General features: G+C 40.0%; 1 protein-coding gene and 3 gene segments (V, D, J or C); 2 read left to right on the top strand and 2 right to left on the bottom strand.

The window, feature by feature from the left end:
- LOC121913208 overlaps window positions 1-10489 on the bottom strand; it is an 899212-nt gene that overhangs the window by 710617 nt on the left and 178106 nt on the right.
- LOC121913212 overlaps window positions 1-10489 on the top strand; it is a 747540-nt gene that overhangs the window by 569548 nt on the left and 167503 nt on the right.
- The window catches only part of LOC121913210, a 756822-nt gene that overhangs the window by 582306 nt on the left and 164027 nt on the right, over window positions 1-10489 (bottom strand).
- The window catches only part of LOC121913129 (glutamate receptor ionotropic, kainate 5-like), a 104126-nt gene that overhangs the window by 23629 nt on the left and 70008 nt on the right, over window positions 1-10489 (top strand). For both annotated transcript variants that reach the window (XM_042435805.1, XM_042435804.1), the window contains exons 4-5: window positions 3758-3923; window positions 5190-5368. In XM_042435805.1, coding sequence (XP_042291739.1) covers window positions 3758-3923; window positions 5190-5368 — 345 coding nt within the window. The remainder of the gene's footprint in view (window positions 1-3757; window positions 3924-5189; window positions 5369-10489) is intronic.

The raw sequence follows: 10489 nt of genomic DNA, 5'->3' as shown, positions 1-10489 counted from the left end.
CCTGGATACACGAGGAGACGTTAAAGGTTTAGAACAAGCTTTAAATTAAACGTTGCCACATCTTCAGCAGATTAAATTTAAAATAAAGTTATAAAAGTTAAGACATCACTTTGACTGGACTCGTTTTTCTTTACAATCTCCAATTCTATCAGATCAATTATTTAAACTCTTTATTAGACAAAACCTTTGTTGACGAGCATGACAGTGACGTTTACTGCCGATGGAGGCATCGTCATGAACCAGTGATGTGTTTTTGTCTAATCTGAAGGATTTAACAGCAGTTATTACTGACTCAGTCTGAACATCAGGACGTTATTGTCCAGGAAGCCACGTAGCTGTGAGTTGATCAGTGATTGGAGGATCTTGAACAGACAGAACAGCTTCTATATCAGCTGATAGCGTCTCAGGTAGCAGGCGTCAAAGCCGTCTTTATGCTTCTTTAATGGTTTAAATTTGGTTTAACTCTTCTCCTGCCAGAGTGAGTCCATCTCATTTTAAACATCTATTCCTTTTAGCCTGGCAGGACTCATATTATTGGATTCTCTGCATGGATTTAAAATAAGCTCCACAGATCACAGTGAAGCCCAGCTGAGCTAATTACAGTTTACAGCTGTAACCTCTGCAGGTGAGAGCCGAGGTTAAATCACCGAGCGAAGGATCACACAGGACATGTTTGGCCTCTGACCTGATTCTTCATTCATCTCTGATGTTATTAATTTTTCAATTTGTCATTAATCTTTCAGCTTAAATCAAAACACAGTCACTCACAGGACCTTTACTCTGCAGAGTTCGAACTGAAGAAGCTTTGAAAATCTCTGAAATTTATGTGAAAACTAATTGGACTGTTTTAATATTTAATTTAATATTTCTACCTGTTTGGTTTTTGTTGCTTTTTGAGGAACCTACTTAAACGCCTTTTCAACCAGAACGTTGGCGTTAGTGCAGAGTTACAGGAACTAAATCAGGAACTAAATGGACAGATGTGCATCCAGCTGCATCATGTTCACATAAACTGTTTTAATTAAAGACAAATTCATTCACGATATAGTTGTTTTCAGTTATTTTCTCTGTATTTTAAAATCAGCTCAGTGTGAAATTTGACTTTTTTGTGAAGATTAAGGAAGTTAAAAATATTTTTGCTAATCTGATCGATGGAAACAAGCAAACACCAACATAAAGGCCGATTTAGGAACCAATGACAAGAGAGCAAAACCTTCTACGATCATCAGATATCTGCAGACTGTTGTTCTTTGTTGGTTTTGTCCTGCTGAATGTTGAGTACACACACATTCAGTCATTTTTTAATGGTTAAAATTGAAGAAGAAAATACACATTTGGGTTGAGACTGAGAACAACTCCTTGATCAACAAGATGCCAACTGTGCATCTTTCCTGCCTTTGACCCCTGCTGATTTTGACCTTTTTGATCCTGTCTGAATGCAGCAGCCCCTCCTAACACCCCCCCCCCCCCCCCCCCCCTTTTACTACGCTGCCTTGATCCTGTATGCAGATGCCCTTCCTCTCTACCTTTTGGTTACCAATTGTTTGATCTAACAGTATAAAGTGTTTCCATCCCTTCTGCTCTGGGTCAGTCTACTGCAGGGATCAGCAACCTTCAGCGTACAAAGAGCCATTTGAGCCCAAATAAAACCCACCTGATCCCTAAAATGACGATTACACCACTTATAGTTACATTACACTTATGAGTGAATATATAATTAGGGGGTACATATTTTGCATAAACAAAAATAAAACAATCAGTGGTTTAAGTTAAAATATTCAATCATTCAGCATTAACAACTTTTTTGATATTTGAAGGGAAAACATATTTTTGCTAGTTAGTTTGTCAACTATATTATGGACGACCTGTTCTTGTGTCTATTCAGTCATATGTACAATGATTTTTTTGTAGGGTTTCTTTAAAGAATTGAATATTTTGCAGATATAATAGTGATATGTTCAGCTCTGTCATTAAGGTTAGGAGTATTTTTAATCATAAATCTGCCTTACAGGTCATTAAGATAGTTTTAAGATATGTTATGTAAAACTACAACCTGTGTGGATGTAGGATGTAGCTCAAAGGAGATCAGAAGCATCATGTTAAAACATCAGGTGTAACAATGAAAGTCACATCAAGTGTCACAAATGACATAGTTGACTGAACATAATTATGAACCAACAGCAGTTTATTTCACTCTTGTTCTTGAAGTCGATTCTTTTAGAATCAGTGAACGGCTTCCTGTGTCTGCTGATCTCCTGCCACAAAACCAGCCGGCAGTTCTTGAGTTTGTAGACTTCATCCTCTTCTTCAGAGTGTTTTTGCTCTGGTCGGTTTTCCGCAGCAGTTCCGAAGCTGCTCTGTTTCGATCATCTCCAGCTGGACTGTTTGTTTTTGGAAACGTCTTTCAAGGTTTGATTTTTTGTGTCGCCAATTTCTCCCCACATATGAAGCAAACAGGTGAACCATTCTCATCAACAGTAAAAGTAAATAAATCTGTCCATGAAGCATTACCGGGGGTAGACCGCTCAAAAAATGCACTTGCCTGTTGCCCGGCAACAGCCCAGCAGGTGATCTATATTTCGATCGACAAAATATTAAAACATGTTTTATTTTTATATTACAAGATCACCTAACTCTCCAAAATAACAACTATTACATTAAAATAAACTAAATAAATAAATAAAATAAAATACATTAAAATTAAATAGACATTATTTATTGATATTTTGTTTCTAAGCCACAGGGAGCCGCTGGTTGCCGACCGCTGGTCTACTGTATCAGATCAGCTCTGTGTCAGTAAACTCACCACATCTCCAGATGCTATTAAATCACTTCAACCACAGCAAACTCTGAACAAGGACTCGAGTGATTCAGAAACATGAGTTTTATTCTCCAGTTCTCTGTAATGTCTTTCCTGACTGACGGGGTTTAAGTCTTTCCTTCACTCTTCCTGCTGGATAATATGTGTCTACTTGCGACTCATGACATGCAGGGAAACAGAAATACACGACGATGAACCAGAACCAGGTCGGATCAGGTTCAGCAGGACTCAGGTTCCTCCAGTTTAAAGGCAGGTCCGGTAAAGTTCTTCTGGTGGAAAAGAGGCGTTAAAGTCCCACAAGTCCTCCGTACGTAACGACAAGTTTAACATCAGCTTCCAGAGCTGTTAAATGATGGTTTATATGGCTGCTGGTTGCTGAAACTTTGGTCAAATTTGAGCATAAAAACAACTTTGTTAACGGTTAGAAAATGATTGTAATCACAGTTAAAAGGAACAAGAATCTAATGGATAGAAAGAATCATTTCCATGTGGACACTTAATAATCTAAAATAAAGATAAGAATGTTTAAACAGTCTCCTGATATCACTGATGATCAGACTCAGAGTCTGATTAAAGCTGACGGATCAAACTTTCTGTTATCTGAACTCCTGGAAAAGATTCTTTTGGTTTGATGATTTTTTAATATTATAAAAATATTTGTTTCCAGGATGTCGTCACCTCTTGTTCTCTTTGTCTTTTCATCCGTCCTTTTTATTTCTTCCTCTTTATTTCCCTCCATCATTCCTCAAATCTTCCTCTTCCTCTCATCTAGATATCATAGTTTCTTCCTCTTTGCATCTCTTTCCTTCTTTTTCCTCCCACGTTTTTACTTCCTTTTCAGTTTTCCTTTAACTTTTCCTCTATTATTTTGTGTCCTTTGACACAAGAGACTTTCTGAATGTTATTGTGTTTTCTTTCCTCCCTCGTTCCCTTCAGATCCCTCACGTGAAGATCGGTCCGGAGGAGACTCCCAAGCTGCCGTACCTCCGCTTCGCCTCGGTGTCGCTCTACCCGAGTAACGAGGACCTGAGTCTGGCCATCGGATCCATCCTGCGCTCCTTCGGATACCCGACGGCCAGCCTGATCTGCGCCAAAGCGGAGTGTGAGTGTTGTTGCTGAGTTTGATGGTTTCAGCGCAGCGTTGTCGTCCACTTTAAGGCTGAAAGCGTTTTGGTTTCAGAGCCTCAGTTCCTTCCTGCTGCCAAGTTTCTGATTCTTTCCAAAGTTCACTGGAGTTCATTTCCTCTCAGGTGGCTTTATGAGCTGCTTCTGATTGGCTATCCAAAACGATTATTAACTTCTCTCCTTTCCATTCCTTTCCTTTCCTTTCCTTTTTTTTCTTTTCCTCTTCTTGTCCCTAGTTCGTGTAGCAAGAGAAAAGGTTGAAAATCAGCTAAATGATCCTTTAATCCTCCTCTTCTTCTTCTTCCCTTTCCTTCCTCTCATGTTTCCTCCTCCTCCTCCTCCCCTCTTTCCTCTCTCTCCACTCATCCTCCATCAATCTCTCTCCAGTGTTTCCACCCGACTGGGCCGCCCCGGCTCGCTGTTTTAACGCCTCTCTTCTCTCCCCGCAGACTCTCCCCTCAGTGTTTAGCCGTTAACGTCGTGTTTAACGGGCCCGTGTTGTCGCTGCTTGCTGTCCGCCAGTTAAACCCAGCAGGGCCGTGATCAACACTTTATGGCTCTGATTAGCGGAGACACGCCTGCTGCTTCTGTCAGGGGCAGACGAGACGAAGGCCGAATGTTAACACACACACAGAGACAATCCAAGGACAACAGCTTTTTATAAAAGTTACTCAGGAAATAATGAAACTCATCTCACTCACCCCTTCTGTCATTTCAGTCTCACTCGATGTGGCGACACCTGTGTTCACTGGTTGTAACTGCAAGTGCAATTTAATAATAATAAAAGCTCTTTCATTTACTGGCACTGGTGGAAATAATGGCCATAAATAGAATCAAAATGGGTTTTAATATAATAGAAATCTTGTGGATTAAAACATTAAAAACGTCTCACAGTCTTATAGTTAAATCCACTCCAGACTGAATGGACACAAGGGTCCAAACTGATTCTCTGTGGGGAAAATTAATGGACTTTCATCCTCATCTGTTCTCAGATGTTTTTAAAGCAGTTATTTGTCTCTCTAATGACTCTGAGCTCCATCAATCTCTACAACCTTTTTCGTTTTTTCAAGTCAAATTGATCATTTTACAAGTAAACAAGCTGAACACTCAGCTGAGCATCATTTAACGACTTCCTGTGTCTTTCAGAAAGTTAAAACCAGCTCCCGAAACATGATTTTAACACCGCTTTAAAACGCTTTAAAATGGACATTTATTTGACATATTTCTCGACTCCGCCCACCAGGCCTGCTGCGATTGGAGGAGCTGGTCCGCCGCTTCCTCATCTCCAGGGAGACGCTGTCGGTGCGGATGCTGGACGACAGCCTGGACCCGACCCCCCTGCTGAAGGAGATCCGGGATGACAAAGTGGCCACCATCATCATCGACGCCAACGCCTCCATCTCCTACCACATCCTGAGGAAGGTCGGCGCCGTCACACTGACCGCAGAAAACTTCTGCTTTAGTTCTCCAGTGATGGAATTTAACAAATTTACTCAAGTACTTTAAGTACAATTTTTAGGTTTTTGTACTTTATATTTCCACTCCACTACAGTACATTTCAAAGGGAAAAATTCTACTTTTTCGGTGATACATCGATTTCACATCTATAGTAGAATTTGTGAAATATTGGCCATTTTTTGGAACATATGCTGAAAACTTTTGTTTTATTTATGGATAGCAGTCAGGTGAAGCCATTTATTTTCACATAATTGTGTTTGCCCTTTTTTAAATCATAATGATACCTGAAATCACCCAAATGGCTCCTGATCAAAAGTTTACATACCCTTGAATGTTTGGCCTGATAATATACACACAGGTTGACACACACAGGTTTAAATGGCTGTGAAGGGTAACTTTCCACACCTGTGACTTGTTTGATTGTAATTAGTGTCTGTGTATAAATAGTCAATGAGTTTCTGCACATTTCATCCAGGGCTGCTCTGACTTTACTGGATAATGAGCCATGAGGAAGCAAAGGAACTGTCAAAGGACCTGCGAGAAAAAGTAGTTGAACTTTATAAACCAGTAAAAGGATAAAAAAAGATGTCTAAAGATTTTAAAAATGCCAATCAGTAGTGTTGAAGCTCTGATAAAGAAGTGGAAAATTGAGGGTTCTGTTGGTACCAAACCACAGTCAGGTAGAACAACAAAGATTTCAGCCACAATTGCCAGAAAAATTGTTCAGATTGCAAAGAAAAACCCCACATACAACTTCAGCTGAAAGCTGCAACTTCAGCTGAAAGCTGCATGTGGCTGTTTCAAGATGCACAATAAGTAGATACTTGAACAAAAATGGGCTGTGCGGTAAAGTTGCCTGAAAAAAACTGTGCCAACGTCACAAAACAGCCCATTTACAATATGTCAAACAGCACCGAGACAAGCCTCAAAACTCTTTGGAGTGAGGAGACCAAAATTGAACTTTATGGTCAAAATTATAGACACTATGAATGATACACATCTTACAGATTCTGCCAGGGTATGTAGACTTATGAGCACTACTGTATTTTATTAATTTGTATATTTGTAATTCGTTTAGATCCGTTTGTAGAGATTCTTCTGTTGATTAGTGTCAAAAAAGTCACATTAAATCCTCTTTGATTCAATCATCTAAGAGCAAGAAAAGCAGCAATTTCTCACATTTGAGAGCAAATATTTGTCATTTTTGCTCAACAAATGACTAAAATGTGAAATTATTTACTCAAATACTTTACTGTACTGTACAATTTTGTTTATTCTATTTTATACTTCCACTTCACTACATTTGTTTCACAGCTATCGTTGCTTTTCAATCTAGGATGAAAAGTGACTCACAGTCATAAAATCCATGAACAAAAGCTTTTTTGCTATTTTTATTTTCCACCACCAACACATGTTTTGACAGAACAGGGTTTCCTGCGGAGTATAAAGGAGTTCTAACGTCAGAAACGCTTTCGCTTTTCTGAAAATATAACATGAAGCTTCAGGAAACAAAACAGTAGTAAAGGTCTTTTATTTAACCAGAGAGGCAATTATTTAAACTGTCATCTGGTAAGTGAAGCACTGACGAGATGAGACGTGTCAGGATGTGTCTGACTCAGTTTAGCGGGAGACATTGATTGACTGATCGATCACGTCGTACGTTCACTTTGAGGTAATTATTAATCAGAGCAGCAAGTCGGGGGCGTAAAGGAAACTTTCTGAGTGTTTTACAAGTTGGGAAAAGTCGAGACAAATTCTGCAAAACCTCTGTAACACATCTGATTACAATGTTAGTTTTTAATTCTTGCTTTCTACACACAAAATCTGTTCCAAACAAGTTGTGATTAGTTTAGTATCAGTCATGTTGTCTTATTTGCATCACAGGCTGTAATCAGACTGGGTTATTATAAAGAAGAGATATCCAAGAATTACTAAATTCCCAGTGTAGCGTCACTGAGAAGTGACCAGATGTTTGATATATATTCTCTGGTTGATCATGTCCACCATCGTCCCCGCTCACCATAACTGGGAGCTCTGGGATCACCTGCTTGTGTTCACGTTGCTCCTGTCACGCCACATGTTTTTTAGCGGCGTGATGAAAATGCATCGTTTCGTCACGGGAACTGGTGAAGTAGTGAAAGTGACAGAGTGGAGGCAGAGGAGGAGGAGGAGAGCACCTGTGACAGGCTGCAGTAGCTGTTAGAAGGTTTTTATAAACAGTTTCTCCAGGAGAGTCAGATGATGTGAGCTGTTTCTCTCTTATTCTGGTTAAAAATGTACTTTTACTTTTTCAGTCAGTTTTAGGAGTCTACCTCAGTATGTGGGCGTCTGCCTGCCTTCTGTCTGCACTCTGCTCCTACCTATACAAAATATACAATTATTATTATGATTATTATTATTATTATTAGTTTTTACCTTAAAGAAAAAAATGCAATGTGTCTTTATATTCTGCTGCACATTCACCTCTTTACTTGTTTATTCATGTAAATACAGCGTTACAATTTCTTCTTCTCCTTCTTCTTCTCCTTCTTCTTCCTCTTCTTTTCCTTCTCCTTCTTCTTCTTCTTCCTCTTCTTCTTCTTCTTCTCCTTCTTCTTCCTCTTCTTTTCCTTCTCCTCCTTCTTCTTCTTCTTCCTCTTCTTCTCCTTCTTCTTCTTCTTCTTCTTCCTCTTCTTCTTTTCTTCTTCTTCTCCTCCTGTCAGGGGTCTCCTAACAGGAAGAGGTTGTCATGTGTTTCCATCTCTTCCTGTCACACCAACCACCTGCATGTCTTCTCATCCATAAACCTCCTCTTTTCCTCTTGCCTGCCTGCACATTGCAGCATCCTTCTCCCAGTAAAACCAGCAAGGGATTACAATTACAAATTCAGTAATTACATTACAGTTATTGGTCCCAGTAATGCAAACGACAGCCTGAAAGCCTCCACAGTCACATGTTCTGTGTTTAAATGCAGCTAAACGTCCAGTTTGCGGTTTGATTTATAAAACTATAATTATTATTAACATAATAAATACAGGATGAGGTTTTTATCTCTTTATTGATCATTGAGCTGGAAGTGACTGAAACATCTGTAATTGATGTGAACTCCTGGAGGAACTGATCACTTTTACTCATCAGACACAGATTTTTATGTTTAACATCTTTGAAAGGATCTGAGCCGTCCAGCTCCTCTGTCTGTTTGAAACATCTTTATTTCTTTCTTCCTCTGTGGTGTTTACAGAGTAGAACAGGACCTTCAGACTCTCGGCTGGTTTCCTGCCAAACAGAGCCGACAGACTTTACAGCCTCAAACTAAATCTAGCAGCGTTTGCCAGGTTGTAATTTCACTCTCTGCTCGGTAACCTTGGGGGTCTGAGAAGTTTTGAATACAAAATAAAAATCGCTCAGTAACTCTGTCATGTTTCTTCTTCTGTAAAGCTGTGGCTGTGCAGGCAGGCGGGATGTTAATGGGTGTGATAACGGAGGCGAGCTGCAGGCTCTTCATCGAGAGGCTGCGAGTTCAAATCTGAGCCTGTAAAACAGTGTGAAGCAGCAGCTGCTCACAATAAAACATGCAGGTTAAAGGGAAACGTTTGATGAAACACAGGAGTCAGACTTTATCACTGTAGTATCATTTTTGTAGGGTTACATATTTCAAAATGCAGCAAACACTGGTTGCATCATGTATCATTGACGCCTGGAGCGCACAGCAGACACAATGTAGGCACGTGTACGACTAAACTGCTACAGCTTATATGATTTGAAGGAAACATAATTAGTAAATGTTCATTAAAGGGCAGGTTCCTAATTTTTCCAGTGTGTGTTAAACCAGCAGTCAGGTGTCCGTATGAACAGTGAAAGAGGTTTTCCTCGCTGTAATCATTCCTCCTGTTCATACTGGATATTGAAAGATCCTTCAAATGTGTTTTCAATGGAAGTGATGGAGGCCAAAAACCACAGTGTGTCCACACCATAGACTGTATAAAAATATGGACGTTGTTACCGTGACGTCACCCGTTGGTTTCTGAAGAGCGGTTTTTTCTCCAGCCGTCGCCATCTTAGCAGTATGTGACGCTGCCTAACTCCCAGCCAGTCAAAAATAGGCAAAGAGGTGGGCCGAATGGCTGAAACAAGCCACCTAGCGGCTGGCGGACCTGTCACTCAAAGCAGCCATGTCCTTCATTATGCAGAACTTTACGGCTTAATAAAATTTAAAAGGGTGAGTTATAAAAAAAAATTCACCCCCCGTAAAGTTGTCATGAAAGAGGAAATTAGCTACAGAGACCAAAACCGTTGTTTGTACCAGGCTGTAAACATGTTTATTTCTGCTGTAAAGTTGGGCATTTTAACATGGGGGTCTATGGGGATTGACTCGCTTTTGGAGCCTCAAGTGGCCGTTCAAGGAACTGCAGTTTTTGGCACTTCGGCATTGGCTTCATTTTACAGCCCCGGAGGTTGCTGCTTGGTCCACACAGTCATTTAAAAGTCTGTGTGAAGCTTCTATTCAGCTTCATCAGTCTGAGTTAGTCATATCAAGTGGATATCTGACACATTTACAGTCTTTTTAGCATCAAATTCCCTCTTTGTGTTTCCTCGGACAGTGTTTCCCTGTTGAGGTGGCAGGTGGAAGTATAGTAACAAAAAGAGGAACTTTGGCACTAAAAAGACTGTAACGTTGAAAGATATCTACTTGATTTGACTCATTTGGACGCTGAAGCTTCATATTAGCTTCAGATAAACTTTTAAATACATTTTTTTTGCACAGAAGGAGGACTGTGGATTTTGTCCTCCATCACTTCCATTGTAAGGTCATTATGAAGGGATCTTCTAATGGTCAGTATGAACAGGAGGAATGATTACAGCAAGAAAAACAGCTTTCATGTTCATTTGAGCTCCTGACTGTTGGTTTAAGACAGATGTGAAACACTGTGAACTCGTCCTATTAAAAAAAAAAAACAACCCTAAACCCGTCAGCAACAGATCCTGCAGTCGTTTTCTCTGTTTCGAGGTTGTTTCGTGTTATTAAAGAAGCAGCCTGTCAGCGGTGAAACACAATTGTCTCCAATTTGGGACAAACTGCAGCAGAAAACACGGAGCGGATGGTCT

This window comes from Thunnus maccoyii, chromosome 15, assembly GCF_910596095.1.
Source record: "Thunnus maccoyii chromosome 15, fThuMac1.1, whole genome shotgun sequence".
NCBI classification, from domain to species: domain Eukaryota; kingdom Metazoa; phylum Chordata; class Actinopteri; order Scombriformes; family Scombridae; genus Thunnus; species Thunnus maccoyii.
This window is presented reverse-complemented; position numbering and strand designations above follow the sequence as displayed.